We start from the raw sequence: 18,694 nt of genomic DNA on the forward strand, positions 1-18,694 counted from the left end.
TCACTACATATTCATTATTTTACAAGACATAGCAAAACAAAAAGACTGTAAAATATTGCAAAGCCTTAAATCGACCCTTTAATTGATTCATATACCCTATTTGTATATTTTCTTTCTTTTTGTTCTCTTCTGTTAATATTATTGCAGTATGTTTATCTCAGTATTTGATTTGCAATGATTGTTGTTTTTATGGTTGCGTGTTCAAAATGTTGCAATAAAAAATGTCAGGGGCAGTGATATGCTTTTAGTTGATATGTTTTTTAGGATTACTGATAAACTAATGTAGTTTGATTTGTATTAGTTATCTATTTTAGTTACAGTTGTAGTAATGTTGTCATTTTATTAGTTTTTCATTATGTCTATATAGGTTTCTTATTAAGTTTGAGTTTGATTTAATTTGAGTTATTTCAGTACTTCAACATACAAAATGGAAATGAAATAATATATATATATTGAATGTATTTATATATACGTATATGTATATGTATATGTATATGTGTGTGACTGTACATACACATGTAGTTGTTTTTTGGTGTTTGGCTTAGTGTTATGTTAGAATCATTATTATACTCATACCTTTTGCTCTTTTAATATTTTGAATTGTTTTTAGCTTAATTTTTTTGTTTTCATTTAAATGTTTAGTTTTGAAATGTTGTTGTATGCATTTGTCATTTTTATTTAATTTCTTTTATTTTCTTAAATGTGTGTGTGTATATATGTATATATATATAGTATTTATAGAGTTTTAGCTTTTAGTTTTAATTATTTTTTCTTATTTGTAAGTCGCTTTGGATAAAAGCGTCTGCTAAATGACTAAAAGTAAAAGTAAAGTTTAAAACTTTTTTTAATAACAACATTTCTTATATTTATTCTGTTATATTCACTATGCAGACCGTTTTATGGTCGCACATTAATTGATAGGCACTTGTACTTTTAGGTTTTTATGCTTAGTTACATGCTTAGTTAGGCTTAGTTACAGCATTTTCAGCCTAAAATAGCCTACACTTCTTACACATTCATGTTTTAATTTTAATATTTTGATATTAATATTTAATGTTTTTAAAAATGTACTTTATTTTAAAATTCACTTTATTGCTATAAAATTGTATTTAACCTAAAATCATGATAAATGATTCATGACCAAAAAATTTAGGGGGGCGTGGCAGAGTCTTAACTTTGATAAAGAATATCTCTTTGGTTTTGAGACTTTAGTCTTTGCAACTTCAGGGATCTTATCTATTCACGAACAGCTTGTAACACTCCAAAGAGAAAGGAAAACTTGAAATCGCATCATATGACCCCTTTAAGTTTGTTTTGTACTGCTGTTCTTGTGTCCGCCTCTAGAGGGCGCGTCAGTGCGGCGCGTCGCGCGCTGTGTGTCGCAGCTTTGGTGACGCTTTTCCAATCGACTCCAGAAAACTCTCCGCCGCCGCGGCCTAGCGCTCCCGGTCCCTCTTTCCCGTTATTTTATTCGCTCATGTCCGTCTCTCCGAACCCGAACCGAGCGGTACCCGCTGCCTTATGAGGCGCTGAACACGGGACTGTCGATTTAAACGGAGTTTTTACCCGGAAGGCGAGTGAAATAACAGTAAACAGAGAGTGAGGGAGCGATGACATCCCGAAGGTGAGAAACTAGCAAAACAAACCTGATATTCTGTCCATTTCTCATTTATTGTACATATCTCATCACTCTCGGGCATCCTATTTTCAGGATAAATCAAACAAATGTTTGTTTTAAGTGTGTAAGATGCGAAACGAGCGTGTTTAATTTGAAATGTCAGGCAGTTTAATGATTTAAACCCAACGGCGAGACTGGACATGTTTGAGTGTGAAAGAGTGTCTGATGAGCACTGAACTGATGTTAGGACACTGAAAGTCTGTTTAATGATCATATTTCATATCTGCTGCTGCTGCAGCTGCTGATGATTGACAGGCCATATTGTAGATTTGACCACAGATAGTGTTGAAGAATGACATGACAGCAGTGTGGTGTGAATTTGAGCTTATTTTTCTTATTGTACGTTAGTTATTGCGGCCAGCTTGTGTTAATATTGTTTTCATGTAATCTGCATTATAGATAAAGAAAAGATTAATGGATGCCTGCATAATTCATCATATAAGCAAAACGAAAGACGCATTTAAAACTGGCTTAATGTCATAGCATTTAATAACACACTGTTAAAGCAAGCTTTACTTTACAAAGCATTTGACAAAATGTTATGATTTATGTAGCATATTGCAATCATTTTGGTTTCACTGTATATATACATATTGTACACATTCACAAAGGCATATATTGCACTGTTTTGATTCAATAATGTCTAGGGTTATTATAGATCATTATAACTAAACTTGGTTCGTTGAACTAAAATAAATGTTAGCTGAAATAAAATAAAACACAAAATGCTTTATTTCAGCTAGTTGCCCAGGCAACATTTCTTATTTTAATTTAGTTTCACTTGATGTATTAAAATAACTAAAACTAAAACTGGAATAAGAATTGATTAAACTATAAAGACATTTAAAAAAATAAAAATGCAACAAAATTACTAAAATTGTAACTAAGATTACAATAAAAACAGAAAATATAAAAATTTATTCAAAATATTATTAAAAACCAAAAACGACTAAAATGACAAAAGCACAACAGAATTACTAAAACGGTAATTAAAATTAAATAAATTCAAAATATTATTAAAAGCAAACAACAAAATAGTAACAAAATTACAAACCGATCTCTCCATATTTGATGTGCTAAAATGATTTTATTTTTGAGCTGCATCTCTGCCTTTTGATTCTGAATTATCTTTTTTTTTTTTCATATGATGGTTTTTTATATTTACTGAAATTTCTGCAGATATTTTCATGTCCACTGCTGTATTGCTTGTTGTCTAAAGTGTTAAAGGGGTCATATGATGCTTTTTTAAAGATCATTATTTTGTGTATTTGGTGTAACAGAATATGTTGACATGCTTTAATGTTCAAAAAACACATTATTCTGCTCTGATTGGCCAGCTGACCCAGTGAAACACACAGCGTCTCCCTGACATGCTGCTTCAACACTAACTGCGGTTACTGAAACCACGCCTTCTTTCTTTGCGTGAACATTTGGGCGGCATTATGCTAATATTTCCACATAGTGAGGTAGATATGTGTGGGCGTGTTAGAACGAGCCGTTTTAGGGGGGCGTGGCAGAGTCTTAACTTTGATAAAGAATATCTCTTTGGTTTTGAGACTTTAGTCTTTGCAACTTCAGGGATCTTATCTATGCACAATCAGCTTGTAACACTCCAAAGAGAAAGGAAAACTTGAAATCGCATCATATCACCCCTTTAATGCCCACAATCAGTATTTCATGTGTTGACTGTGTTGTGTTTATGTCTGTAGGTGGTTCCACCCCAACATCACTGGAGTGGAGGCGGAGAACCTTCTCCTCACTCGTGGTGTGGACGGCAGTTTCTTGGCCCGTCCCAGCAAAAGCAACCCTGGAGACTTTACGCTCTCTGTCAGGTGAGAGATGTTGGATAAATCGGGATTTAGACTGGGAATAAGTGTTAATTGAAAATATTATGCAATTGACTGCACTGTAAAATATCCTGCTAAATTTAAAAGGTAAAAAGTAGGAATGCACCGATGTATCGGCGGCTGCCGATATTTATCGGCCGATTTTTCCTCAATTTACAACCATCGGCATATCGGCTATATAAGGAAAAAGGCTGATATAACAAATTAATAACAATGGTTTATTAATTAACTGCGTGAAGGCACTGAGCTGTATAATGTCTGTTGCATAATTGTAGCGCTGCTGTCTGCACTTTAATGCTAATCAATAACAAAAGATCGCACACTATTCTTGACTAAATAACTTTTGTAACTTTCATAAGTGTAGCGGACCTCATCTGAATGATAACCAAAACTTTACTGATGTTTTATTAAGTTTATTGCGTCCTTTTTTACTCCAAAAAAAAATCACCATAAGAGCTAAATTAAACTCTCTCTCTCAGTTGCATTATCATCAACATACAGCGAATTACACAAAACACTTATTACAACTAATAGTAAACAAATATATATAGATCTCATGCGTTTTCGGGGGGTGTTTAATAAACTGACAATCTTTAAATCCGAAGAACTGCATGCTTTCATTACCCATATAACTTTAGCTCCGACGTAGACTAGAAAACCCGTCAAAATAAGAGTCCCACCTTAGTAAAGGAGATCTCATACATATTTAAACTTACAAAAAATATTAAATATATGTATACAAAAACAAATTAGAAGGTTAATCATAATAAAGTCTGTTACAATAAAGAAGGATTAATATGCATTTAAATTATACAGTGAAGTGTTATTTTACATTTGTTTACTTTATTTCTGTACCTGAAAACTGTTAAACTTTCTAGAAAGCACTGTTTATTTAATATGTATCTTTGTTCTGTTGTATTTATGTAGGCCTGCTGAATGTTAAATGGATCCAATCCATGTTCATTAGAAATTATTTGATGATGCAGCAATAAAACTGCTAGTATAATTTAATGCAGGTGTTTTTGAACTTTTTTGATACTATCTATTTTGATGCCAAAATTTCAAATAAGAGATGACGTGACAAATATCGGAATCGACCAATAAGTGATTGTTAAAATCGGTATCGGCCCCAAAAAACCTATCGGTGCATCCCTGGTAAAAAGTTTAAAAAAGGGCAGAAATTCGTCGTAAAATACTGACAGTGTTTCCGGTTTTATATTATGTGCCTGTATATTTTACAACTGTATTTCTTTAAGTGATATAATGTTAATATACCTCTCTACTTGAACTACAAACTAAACTTTTTACCTTGAAAAGGACTGATATCCATCAGACAATGACAGTACTGTGTGTTAATGTCAGTGTTTATGACACTTGGTAGCTTAATGTATTCACGTCTAAGCGTTTCTCTTCACAAGACACTTTTGTGTATTGAATTCATCAAGTGTTTGAACCCCTTAAGTTAAAACCCTTTAAAACTTTTTAACGTTGATTACTCAGTACTAAAGTCATGGAAGGAGGGCATCCACCGGCAGAACATCTGACATCTGGCAACCGCAAGCATGAAAGCTTGTGGAGGCTTGTTACAAATTCAAGATAAGGAAAATATCAAATGAAAATTAAACGTTTTCACGATTAATAACCAGTGGACAAATATACATTTATTGTGCAGCCCTTCTATAAATTATATGGCAATTCATAATTTTTACTTGCAAAACCATCATTTTTCAACCAGTAATATAATTTTCACTGTAGATGACAAGGTAATTTAGTTTTGTACATATTTTTACTGTAACATTTATTCAAACATTTTACAGTCTGCTATCATAATCTGAAGTTTTATGCAGACTGAATTGAAGCTCTTCTCATCACTAGGCGAAATGGCGCCGTCACCCACATTAAGATCCAAAACACGGGAGACTATTATGACCTGTACGGTGGAGAGAAGTTTGCCACTCTGGCTGAGCTGGTGCAGTATTACATGGAACATCACGGACAGCTGAAAGAGAAAAACGGAGATGTCATTGAGCTGAAATACCCGCTCAACTGTGCCGATCCCACTTCTGAGAGGTGAGCGTGAGCATAGCTCATTATCTGTCTGTCCTTCCATGACAATACATGGGCCGATAGTTGTTTTTTATAGGCCTTTTTATTGGCGTCTGAACCCGAACACACTCCTCTGACATTGTCCTTTTTTTTTTTTTTGCAAGGTGGTTTCATGGTCACCTATCTGGTCGTGAGGCCGAGAAGCTGTTGACAGAGAAGGGCAAGAATGGAAGTTTCCTGGTGAGAGAAAGTCAGAGTCACCCGGGAGATTTTGTGCTCTCCGTACGGACCGGAGACGACAAGACGGACACCAGTGACGGCAAACCCAGAGTCACACACGTTATGATACGCTGCCAGGTAAAGTTCACTTACAATTCTGACTTGCATGTCAAATGTGTTTTCTTTTAAATTAGAAAGGAGTAAGAATGGTTAACTAAGTGTTAAACAACCAACTAGTCATTTAGTGGGCTCATTTCTTAAATGTAGATTTAAGAAATATTTTACCTGTTTGTTAAATGAAAAGATGCAACTTATGTGATATAAATACTCTTTGTGATTTAAATAAGTAGTTGTTTCTACATTCATCTGCTCTAAACCATCACTGTTAAATAAACAAATATATATTTATAATAAATCATTAAATACATGTATACCTATTTATGTATGTATTTATTTATCTGCAATGCTTTAGATATTTAGGCTAAAATGCATTCTTGTATTTATTATGTGTTATTTAATTGTTGTTCTTGGTCTATATTGGAAACCTGTTTGAATGGTCAATTGGTTTATTTAGTTCCAAATCATAGTAATAAAAAGGCTGTTTACCCGATTTGTGTTATGTAAGTGGGCTATAATTTCTATTATCATTTTATCAGCATGATCTTAAGTATGATGTTGGAGGTGGGGAGAAATTCGATTCGCTCACAGATCTGGTGGAGCATTACAAGAAAAACCCTATGGTGGAAACACTGGGGACAGTCCTGCAGCTCAAACAGGTGTGTGATTGACCATTTAAGTAAAGATGCATTTAGAATTGCACTTGTGAATCACAAAATTGTATGCTAAATTAATACACTTATGCTCAATAGATTGGGGTCAGTTTAAAAAAAAAAAAGAAATTAATACTTTTTTATTCAGAAAGGACGCATTAAAATTCAGCTTTGCATCGCAGGAATAAATTACATTATAACATGTATTCAAATAGAAATGAGTTATTTTAATTTATAATAATATTTCACAATATTGCTGTTTTTACTGTATTTTTGATCAAATAAATGCAGCCTTGGTGAACAGGAGACACTTCTTTCAAAAACAAAAAAATCTTACTGCCCCCCCCCCAACTTTTGAACACATTTTTGAACACTTACTTGAAATTAATTGAACAAGATTCTTCCTGACATAACAGTTTTCCAATGCAGTGTTATGTTTCTTGCAGCCTCTGAACACTACCCGCATCAATGCAGCAGAGATCGAAAGTCGGGTACGAGAGCTCAGCAAGCTGGCAGAGACCACAGATAAGGTCAAGCAGGGATTCTGGGAGGAGTTTGAGGTGAGAACCAATCAGCACCCAGTTTAGTGCCAGATTAAGCAGTGATCTGTTTAACTGATCAATCAATGTATTCAGTAAAGGGTCAAGTTCTGACAATCATTTTTAATACTGTGTCCACAGACGCTTCAGCAGCAGGAGTGTAAACTGCTCTACAGTCGCAAAGAGGGCCAGCGGCCAGAAAACAAAAACAAGAACAGATATAAAAACATTCTTCCCTGTGAGTGAACATCATTATCATCATCATGCAACACATGAACCATCAATGTCAGTAATATTGTTTTCTCTGTGTCTCCTCCTCCTCAGTTGACCACACGCGAGTCATGCTGACTGACGGTGACACGAACGAACCGGGCTTGGACTACATCAATGCCAACATCATCATGGTAATAAAGGTGCCTTCAAGTCCTATCAGAAGGATTAAAAAGTTTGTGTAGTAACTTTTTTTTTTTGTGGTCCCCAGCCTGATAACGAGACTAAGAGCAACAATTCCAAGTTGAAGAGGAGCTACATTGCCACGCAGGGCTGCCTGCAAAACACCATCAGTGACTTCTGGAGGATGGTGTTTCAGGAGAACTCTCGAGTCATCGTCATGACCACGAAAGAAGTGGAACGGGGAAAGGTGAGGCGGTTCCCAATGGCTGGACCAGTTACAGATATTTTCATTCTGGTTCATGGACTGATTTTTTTATTGCTGAAAGAAATATGTAATCATGCAAACTTTTACCGAATTTAAATGCATTTGGAATGGTACTAAAACGACTATTTCATGATGTGAAATAATGCATTTTCTAAGCTTGAAATTAGTTGCCAAAAGTAGAGCTGCAAAATTTGGAAAAAAAAATCTAATTGCAAATTTATTTAGTAGTTATTTTTTTATGATTCTGATTGAGATTTTAAAATAAACTAAAGCAATAAAACATTTTCATGACTTAAATCGTATTTCTATGTAAGTTAAAGACTGTGGTATCAAATGTTCACATGTTATAATTTGTTACAGTTTAATACTTCTAAGATGTTATAATATTCCATTATATTACTGTGATGTTCATTTACTTATTGTTATTATATTATTATCTTTATCTTTTTGTACATGTATACTAAGCTTTGGCAATATTGTATCATTTACAATCATGTCAATAAAGCAATATTGAATTGAATTGAATTGAGAGAGAGGGAGAGAGGGGGTCACATCACAAACACATACCAGCTTCATCACTGTGTCTGTCACGTGACTCTGTTCCCCTTTCAGGCTCTGTCTTTACATTCATTTTGAAAGATGAAGCTCGCGATTATGGTGAGGGGCGTTACATTTCTGACGAGTGCTTGCAGTGTTTGGCCAATCAAATTACTAAAACTTTAACTAAAATGAAAATGGCAATTATAAAAACTCATTCAAAATAATAGTGAAAACTGTACTATCTCGATGCTAAAATAACTCTGGCTCTAAGTTTGTTGTGCTTGTTTGTGGGGTTGCAAAATTGGCCTTATATTTGAATATGATTAAATATTAATATGACTAGAAAATAATAATAACAACTAAAAAATATTTACAAAATATAATACAAAATTAGAAAATTTCACTGTAAAATAAAAAAGTCAAGTAATAAAAATACTTATCTCATTTTACAGAAAAACATTAAAATTAATATACTAATATTTATAGCTGTCTTAATTTTCAAATGTTGTAATCATAACCGTAGGAGACTTTAAAGCTCTTTTGCTGACAACTAGGGTTGCAAAGGGGTGAAAAATTTCTGACAAGTTTCAAAACACTCTGGAAGGTTTTCTGGAAATTTACCAGAAATCTTCCACCGAAATTTAGAGAGCTGGTTGGCACATATTGCTTCATTCTGAAACCTCTAGCGTAGGGCTGTACGATAAATCGCATGCGATATTTAATGCGCATCTTGTCAGTAAAGCTATTCTGTAATCAGCGGTAAATGGAGCAGCATTAACTACACAGAGCCGTTATTCACCGACAAGCTGCGCAAAATATGATCGTGGTTTTGCGCAGCTTGTCAGTGAACAATGGCTCTGTGTAGTTAATGCTGCTCCATGTGAAAGCCCGCAGATGATGGAGATTTACCGCTGATTAAAGAACCGGCTTTACTGACAAGATACGCGTTAAATATCGCACGCGATTTATCGTGCAGCCCTACTCTAGCGCATGTATTTATTTAAATATATCACAGCCTTTGTGATTTGATAATTGCGCGAAGCCATATCCAGTATTGTATTAATAGTTCATTGCTGGCTGAAATATTCTGAGATGAGTTGTGTTGTTCTTCACAGAGTAAGTGTGTGAAGTATTGGCCTGACGTGTCTGCGCTGAAGGAGTACGGAGCCATGCGTCTGCGGAACGTGAAGGAAACGTTGGCGCACGATTACATCCTGCGAGAGCTGAAGCTGTCAAAAGTTGGACAGGTAAGGTCAACTGAAATGCTTACGTCACCACAGAACACAGGAGTCTTTTTCTAACACCGGGGATCTGTCTGATGTTGTAGGGAAATACTGAGCGTACAGTGTGGCAGTACCATTTCCGCGCCTGGCCTGACCACGGTGTGCCTGGAGACCCGGGAGGCGTGCTGGACTTCCTGGAAGAGGTCAAAATGAAGCAGGAGAGCATAACCGGGGCTGGAGCCATCGTGGTGCACTGCAGGTTATGAGAACACAATCAAAAACGAAGGGTTCTGTGGGTCTTCAAATGGCTTAATGCACCCTTGCACAAATTAAGGCCTTAAATAGGTCTTGAATAAATGCAGAAAGTCTTAAATTCATGGCATTAAATGTTGCATGCACTGAAAAAAAATTAAAACTCTCCATAGTATTTTTGTCTTGTTTCCTATAAAAATATCTAAACTTCCTTAAATTAAAATACATTTACTTGAAATGCAAAATGAAGATATATGACGTCTAGTTTTCTGAGAAACTGAACAAAATGAAGCATGTTTATGGTTAAAACAAGAAAAAAATGTCTATGAGGAATGAATACTTGTTTTCCCTTTGAATTAAGTAGATTTTTCTCCGCCCATTGGCAGATATTTGTTCTAGTTTTAACCATAAACTCAATGCATTTTGAACAGTTTCACATGTCTCAAGACTTGGAAGCTGTATTTTCAAACTTTGAATTGTTTCTAATACAACTCATTGTGTGCTTCCTATACACATGCATTTAGAAAACATATTGGCGCATTGCTTTCCCTTCAATTTATTCCTTAAATTGTCTTCACTTGGTCTTAAAGTCTTAAATTTACCTTTAAAACCAAGAAAACAGACTTGCATGGACTGATGTTAAATGATTTAAAAAATCTAAACGGTTGGGGCTTTTATTTCTTTTAGTTAGACATTAAGTTCGACTTTTAGTTTGAAACATTAGTGCAAATACTTTCATCCTCTAGGGAGACTTTAAAGCTTCTCTTTTGTTGACAGCAGATTTATAAAGAGAGGAGCAAAATGGTGTAGATTTGCAGTGTTCCCAGAATGAATGAGTCTCACGGACTGTTTGCTTTGACTTTCAGAAAAGTAAAATTAAAGGACGCGAGTACACCAACATCAAATATTCTCTCTCTGACCTGACTGGAGGAGATCAGAGCCCTCTGCCACCGTGCACGCCAACACCAACCTGTGCCGAGTGAGAACACACCAGACCATTGCTCTCCACATACACAATTTCATTCATTTCATAGAAAAGTATGCGTGTCACTTTAAAGAGAGAGCGTCTGAGAAATAAATGGCAAATGGAGCAATAGATATTAGACATCTCTTGACAAACACCTTTTAAGCACATTTTTAGATACCTTTTTTTCCCTATGTTTTGTTTGAATTTTATAAAATAATATTTACAACTCTAAATTTTGATTTGGTAAAAGCACCAGCTTTTAAATTCGACATAAAACTGAAGCTGCGATACACTTTACTACTATTGTGATTCTGAGTGATTTTGAGCTATCAAATAAGAAAAAATGTTGGGCTGCACTTGATTTTATTCTTCAGTTTTTGATTGGATTGTGAAAAGTGAGCGTTGTGTAACGGAATGGAAACAGATCAGGTCATGTTTTGGATTAAGTTTTCTGACATGTTATTGAAATACGAAGATTATGCATTATCAAATTAAATATGCACTCATTTCCAGAACAAATCTGAAAACTGGATAAAACCAGGTGCAAAATACTTTAATTTGGTGAAATGTTACAGCTTTTTATGGATCTTGGATTTGTCTTTTTATTACTCCATAAATTAGAAAATAATGTCACCATGGTTTTAGTTAAAGAAACCAGGTGAATGTTATATGAACAATCCCTTCCATAAAAACTTTAAGAATATGGATAGGAATAAAACTGTAAAGTTTGGTGTATATAAGTGGATTGTAATTACAATCTATAAATGCAAACAGATAAAGTATAATAAAATAAACATTTAATAGTTTGTTTGTTTATTTATTTATTTTTTGGAAATGCACAGATGAATAGTTTACATTAAGACCAGCAACATGCGTTAAGAAAATTAGGGTCAGTTGTGGTTTCATGCCAGCTATAAGTTGGAAACTTGTCCAATGATGTCTGGTTAAGATGTAAATCTATGTGTTTTCAGCATGAGGGACGACAGTTCTCGAGTCTATGAGAATGTGGGTCTTATGCAACAGCAGAAGAGTCACAGATGAGACTGTCCAAATCACAGGTACGACGACTCACTCTTCACCACAACACATCACAGTATGTTCAGTCCCAGATTCAACAGACACATTTACATTTGTTTTTAGATAGTTTAGAGGCCTATTCACGTCAAAAAATAACTTATTAACCCTTATTGTGTCTTTTTGACCTAGAGAAGCTAATGTTTCCTAGCTAATGTTATCGCATTGAACTAAAACTTACTGAATTTGCTCACACAGAGTATAACAACTTCACAAAAAAAGTAATAATTTTTTTGGATTTTTTTCCCCCCACCTTGTGGTGTCCTCAGTCAGAAATGACCAGCCTAAAAAAATGCTTAAAATTTGAAGCATTTTCAATCTTTGGGTTCAATCAGGGGTTTTTTTTAGCCTCGGACCCTTGTCCTTCAGGTAGTCCAGGACCAGTCGCTCAAATGACTTCATGATTCACATATCCTCACAGTAACTGTAAACGGTTTAAAATTTTTTTTAGCACAGCACAAGGGTCAAAATGACATTATTCACCCAAAAGTAATTTCTGCCTGGATACTATAGATTTGATGTTGCTTGTACATGAAGACACAATATTAACAGCTCTACGTCCATCTGCAGTGCAAAATTTCACCTTTGTAACGCCTTGTGCTAAAAATTTTTAGTTATTGAATAGGCTTTTAGAGTTTGTTTTGGCTCATTTCAGTCCAGTAATGACTGTATCTTTCTTTTTTTATATTCCCAGACAGGAACTGTTTTTGTTGTTGCCAGACGCTCCTGAACACTTAAGAAGGGATCATGACTAAACGGAGAGACGACAAAAAAACAACAAAGGAAAAAAAACAAAAAAAAAAAAGAAGAAAAACAAATTCCAGAGACCGGTCAACACAAGCTCAGAGACATGTGGATGGAGTGAATTTTATTTCTCCTTCCAGCTACGTAGCCTTTTAACCCCACACTAAGAAACCACTGTGACGATCATGAAGCCTTATACAGAATAAACCCAAAACAGCCCCTTGCAAAATCATGTTTTTTTGGGGGTGTGGAGTTTTCTGAAATCGATTCAGGCTACTTTTAGCGAGTGTGGGAAAAGCTTACGCTCTTTCGTTCCTCTCTTACATTGTTGTTTCTTTTTCCATCTCTTCTAAACAAAGCAAGAACGCTTTCTGGAATACATCTAGTGTGATATTCAAACAGAAAATGGACACTATCATCACATACTCCTTTGCTAAAATAATTGGGAATAGAAGAAAAGCGAAAAGAATGAGGTGCATCCCTTTCCTCGGCAAATGAAAGAGATGCACCTCATCTTTCCAATACAGTTCATTCATTTTATATTCAGTAAAAGTGGCCCGTTTGTGCCATTCGAGTGCTAGTGCTAAATTCAGATCAGAGGATCTGAATCATTCTAGTCCACTTTCACAGCCTCTGCCTTCAGTTTAAGCCCAGCGTCCTTAAGACTTTGCTTCAAACGGCAGGAGAAACTTCAGCACACCTTCGGTTTGCCTTTTCGCCCCCCTCGAGAGCGACGTCCTGACTCTTCCGTGGGACAAAACGTCCGTGTCACTGGCTTGTTTGTGTTACTGAATTATTGTTCTGCTGCATCAGGCCACCCAGCAGCTGCTTTGGCTTGACTGCGAAATCTGGTTCTTATTAATTTTTAATGATTTTGCTGTCTTTAAAAAAAAACAAAAAAACACAAATTTGTATTTACGTCAAAGCAGCGTATGAACTTAATTCCCAGATCACTGTTTTAAGAGTGACTGCACATTCGTAACCCTGGTGATTTCTCGCTTGTAAAGAGCTGTGGATATAATTATGGGTTTTAAAGTGTTATTCGGGCCCTCTATGATGGACAAACTTGTTTTGCCAGGTCACATGCCTTTGCTTTCTTGCAATGATAACTTTTTGGCATTTCTAGTTTTTGCAAGCTTCACTAAACCAAGCTTTTCTCGTATTCAGCATCAGCAGTATTTCATAAATCGTTTGTTTAATGTTTTCGCAAGTGCTTCTTTCTTCATAACCATCGGTTCAGACGTTGTCTTTGTTCACAGCCTTAGGTGTTTTAAGATCACAGTTACTTTCATATTATCTGGCTTTGACTTTCTTGCTTTCTTCATCTTGAACGTTGATTCCTTGCACGTTTATAACATTGGTTTTCTGGCAGGCGACGAGCTCAGCCCATCATGTATTCGGCATACTGTAGTGTGTTTATCGTCCTGAAGTGTGTGAAGTGTGTTTGTGTCTTGCAGATACCGCTGTTTGTTTGTTTTCTCAAGTCCGGTCTTCTGTTTCTGCCATGCTTTTTGTTTCTTGTAAACATGACACACGTTCCTGTGTGTTGGTGACCAATTATCTTCCTTTACTTTCTTTTGAAACCAACAAACAATGTCACGTTCCTCTTCGCTACACAGAAAGCATTACGGTCCAAAGCAACTAATGTGAATTTTTGTCATCGTGAAGAGAACGAAACGGTTGTGGAACTCAATGCAAACTATATTTTTTAAACTTGTATATTGTACATGAATATCTTGTAGAGGAGAATGTACTTACTAAACATATGTAATTGCCATTAAGATATACTGTATGTTTAACCCAGCAGCATTTCTTCTCGTGCCAGACGGTGAGCCTTACAGAAGCTAATAGGGTTGATCGTGTTGTTCGGCTAGCAATGCAATTAACCAACATGAACTCCTTGATAACAATAAATAAGAAGCTCACATCTTCATGCTCGAATCCTGTTTATTAACTGGAATCTGTGCGATTGGTTTTGATTGGTGCATGGATGAATGTAAAGGAATGAAAATTTGCTGAAAATGTACTGTCCCTTAGGTCATCCAAGACGTAGATGAGTTTGTTTCTTCATCAGATTTGGAGAAATGTAGTATTCAATCACTTGCTCACCAATGGATGCTCTGCAGTGAATGGGTGCCATCAGAATGAGAGTCCAAACTGCTGATAAAAACATCACAGTAATCCACATTGTTGTTTTGGGAATTATCATAACAGGTAATGATCTGCAAAACAATATTATTTTTTGTGATGTAGAAGTTACATGGCCACTTTGACAAATCTCACATTAAATGTAATAAGATGGCAAAAAGCAATGGGCCGAAGCTAATAGATTTTGTTGCGCTGGACTCTATTTTTATGTTGTGCAGCTGCTGAGCGCGGTGATGTTGTGCAGCTGTTTCACTGCAGGCCAGTGAACTAAACTCTCACGACTGTAGATCTGGATTTTCCTGGGAAGCCACAAGGACTCCAGGTGAATCTGCTTGCTATAAGCAAAGTAAAAACTAAATGTGAAAAATCGCAGGGGTTTCAGTTGTCATATACAAGCAAGAATTTTTTGGCTGAAGCCTGAAGCTTCTCAGATGTTTCTCCTGAGAAAAAGACCTCAATAGTCCGTTTCAGAAGAGATATTAAATTCTCAAACTTCTCAGATTTGCAAATATACAAAATTCTGCAGTCTCAATGAATTTTTGTATCATTGTGTTATAATATTGTAGTTTAATATCTTGATTTCGATTTTTTTTCTTTAAATTTAAAGTTTTAGTAATTGTGTTGTATGTTTTTCTCATTTTTATTTTGTTTTAAAGTTTTAGTAATTGAATTGTATTTATTTTTTTAGTAAATTTTTTTTATTTTGTTGTGTTTTTGACTTTTTTTGTAGTTTAGTTGGATTTAGTAATTTTGTTGTGTTTTTGTCATGTTTTTAAGTTGAACGTTTTAGTGATTTTTTTTGTTTTTTTATTAAGTATTAGTAATTTTGTGTGTTAGTTTAGTAATTTTATGTTTAGTTATTAATAGCAGTTAGTAGTAGTCCTGTAAAACAACATGAAAATGAGAAATAAAATACGTTTTTTTTTTGTTTATTTGATGTTTTTTTTTTTACTTTACTATTTATATTTACTTTTAATCATAATGACCATGTCTCAGTATGGACTCAAAACATTTCTCATTAAGATCAAATCATCTGAGCTTCTCCACATTTATTTTATAGCCATAAAACTCTTACTGTATGACAACTATTGACTCATTTGTGTCTATTTTTATTTTGAGTGAAATGAAACGTTATAAAGTACTGCATTAATTCTCATGAGTTTTGAGAGCAAAATCTGGATTATAATTAAAACAACATGAGTGTTAATAATTAATGCAACATTGTGCACATTCTGGTGCATTTCATTACATCCAAGGTTTATAGTTTAACAAAATACAGATTTAGATACAGTTGCTTTTATCTGTTTTTACACCAAACCTAATAGTAGAAAAAATAATAATCTTTTGATGTTTTTTTTAAGGCATTTTTAGAAATTATTTTGTACTTGAGAATAATCATCTGCTAGTTATCTTTGAGGTTTAATTATGGCAGAACCTTTAGATCCGAACACATGAGATATTATGGGTCCAGAGCAGACGAGGACACGGACCCCCAGGAGCCACGAGACGTTATTGACTGGTGTCTTGATAAAGCAGGAAAAGGTTAATCTGCCGTCTGTCTAGAGATGCAGTCCTGTGTTTGACAGTGAAGAGCGGCTCTGCTAAAGCAGCATGTGGAGATTCAGGACCAGATGAAGGACACAGAGAGTCGCTGGTACACGTTCATGTTGCTATCTGCCTAGTTTTAGTTTTTTTGTTTCTGGAGTTTAATGCATTGGCATGAGTAGTAATCATACATTTGAAAACAAAGAAAATAGTGAAATAATGGAAAAATGTATGTATATACAATGGTAGCAAGCAATGATACTCAAGTGCTATAACAAGTCTCAGCTTATCGTAGTACCCAAGGTTTTTTTATTTTTTATTATATAATAAATAAAAAGAAAACGGGTAGAATAGAAAAAGAATAGAGCAAGCTAGTGTTAGAGGTCTTTTTTTGAAAGCCATGTTTCTGAATGACAACCTAGTGATGCCATGTAGACAGAGAAGAGAAGTGGTCCAAGAACTGAGCCCTGAGGCACCCCAGTAGCTAGATGTTGCGACTCGGACACCTCACCTCTCCAAGATACCTTGAAGGACCTATCTGAGAGGTAAGACTCAAACAACTGGAGTGTGGTTCCTGAGATGCCCTTTGCCAATAGGGTTGACAGGAGGATCTGGTGGTTAACCATGTCAAAAGCAGCGGACAGATCCAGCAAGATAAGTATAGAAGATTTGGAATCCGCTCTTGCCAGTCTTAGGGCTTCAACAACTGAGAGTAAGGCAGTCTCGTTTGAGTGTCCACTTCTGAAACCAGACTGGTTGCTGTCCAGGAGGTAGTTCTGTGTGAGAAAGGCAGAGACTTGGTTGAACACAACTCGTTCAAGTGTTTTTGCAATGAAAGGAAGAAGGGAAACCGGTCTTTAGTTCTCTAAAAGAGATGTGTTAAGGGTGGGATTCTTAAGTAGTGGGGTTATACGAGCCTGTCTAAATGCTGAGGGAAAAACACCAGTGTTTAACAAGACAAAATATTTTATTTTAGTATTATTTATATACTATTATAGTATTTATTAATATTTTGAATTAGCTTTTCTTTTTATATTTTCTGTTTTCATTTTATTTTGTTGAACTAGTCATGTGCTTTTGTTTTAATATTGCTTTTTAGGTTTTATTTATCTTAATTTTTCAAGTAGTTAAATAAACTGTACTAAACATGTAAATAAAATAAGAATTAGGAACAGCAGTAGTGAAGAGTCAGACAGCAGGCAGATCACTCTGTCGCTGTCATTTTTTCTCTTTTGTTCAGTGAAAGTGTCTTCATTCTCCTCCTGCTCAGTGATGTGAGGCTGTTAGCTCTCTCATATGTCTCTTGAGATGCTTTTGATTCATGTGAAGCATTTTCTCATTCTGCTCACTCTCAACTTCCACTTTCATTTCACTTGACCCCTGTACAGCAGGATCTCTGACCTGAGATCAGCGCCTGAATGAAAGTGTTACAGAGCGAATGTCATGTCAAGAGGAACCCGAACCATGATGGGCATGTTTTTAAACAGCAGCAGGCAAGGTACAGACACAAATACTGAAAGAGCACACTTTCAGTATATGTGAAATAAAATAAACGTTAACTGAAAATATACAATTTCAGCTAATTTCCTTATTTTCAAAATTTCTTATTTTAATTGTTTAACTTGATGTATTAAAATAAACTAAAATAAAAATGAACAAAAACTATATAAACATATATTTGCAAAAAATGTATAAAAGAAAATTATATAAATGCTAATAACACCGAAATTAGTTTATATATAAATAAATATAAAGAATATTTATTTACTTATTTTTCCATTTTAATTTTAGTTTTTTTGTATTTAACTTTAATAAATTTTTTGCATTCTAGTTTAGAATTATTTTAGTTTTAGTAATTTTTAAAGGTGCTTTTGTCATTTATTTTTTATATTATTTAAGTATTAATATTATATTTTCCTTTTTTCAATTTTTTTTGTAAATTTTTAATGTGGTTTTGTTATTCTTCTTAGCATTTATAATATTATTATAATACTTTTCTTATTTTAAGTTTAAGAATTAAAAAAAAAATTGTAAATTAAATTAGCTTTTTTAGTGTTTTTTTCTATACTATGAATTCAATTTTGATTGATTTTTGTTTCAGTTTGAGTTCTAACAATTGTAGTACAACTTCAACTTTTTCTGTTTTTAATCTAATATTTAGATTGTATGTTATTTTAACTTTATTTCAGTGAATGAAAAAGGTTTACCTTAGTTTTAGTTGTAGTTAACAATAACAACGTAGATGTTTTATTTTATTGTGTCCTTTCTGACATTGTCTGTAATTCTAGGGTAATTTGCTTCAAAAACAATCACAAGAGGGCAGTAGATTCACATGAGGGCACACGACTAATTTTGCTCAGTATTTCTAATTCTAACAAATTACAGCATAATTGGTCATTTCACTTGCACAGAGGCGATTGTGACCTTTTAAAACTAATGAGCCG

The 18,694-nt window shown here is 34.6% G+C and overlaps 1 protein-coding gene across 1 annotated transcript; it reads left to right on the forward strand.

The window, feature by feature from the left end:
* Window positions 1-1,371: 1,371 nt before the first annotated feature.
* ptpn11a (protein tyrosine phosphatase non-receptor type 11a) lies at window positions 1,372-13,515 on the forward strand. The gene is made up of 15 exons (XM_016294668.1): window positions 1,372-1,624; window positions 3,388-3,510; window positions 5,401-5,595; window positions 5,736-5,928; window positions 6,447-6,566; window positions 7,007-7,120; window positions 7,241-7,337; window positions 7,424-7,503; window positions 7,581-7,739; window positions 9,413-9,544; window positions 9,625-9,779; window positions 10,553-10,568; window positions 10,639-10,751; window positions 11,711-11,797; window positions 12,508-13,515. Exons 1-14 carry the CDS (start codon window positions 1,611-1,613, stop codon window positions 11,778-11,780), a joined length of 1,581 nt encoding a protein of 526 aa, XP_016150154.1. The 5' UTR covers window positions 1,372-1,610; the 3' UTR covers window positions 11,781-11,797; window positions 12,508-13,515.
* Window positions 13,516-18,694: the final 5,179 nt, after the last annotated feature.

Source organism: Sinocyclocheilus grahami, unplaced genomic scaffold (assembly GCF_001515645.1).
Source record: "Sinocyclocheilus grahami isolate Dianchi unplaced genomic scaffold, SAMN03320097.WGS_v1.1 scaffold322.1, whole genome shotgun sequence".
NCBI classification, from domain to species: Eukaryota; Metazoa; Chordata; class Actinopteri; order Cypriniformes; family Cyprinidae; genus Sinocyclocheilus; species Sinocyclocheilus grahami.

Coding starts and splice junctions, on each gene's coding strand:
- ptpn11a (XM_016294668.1), top strand. Junction 6,567..7,006: donor CAGTCCTGCAGCTCAAACAG/GTGTGTGATTGA, acceptor TGTTTCTTGCAG/CCTCTGAACACTACCCGCAT. Junction 10,752..11,710: donor CCAACACCAACCTGTGCCGA/GTGAGAACACAC, acceptor ATGTGTTTTCAG/CATGAGGGACGACAGTTCTC.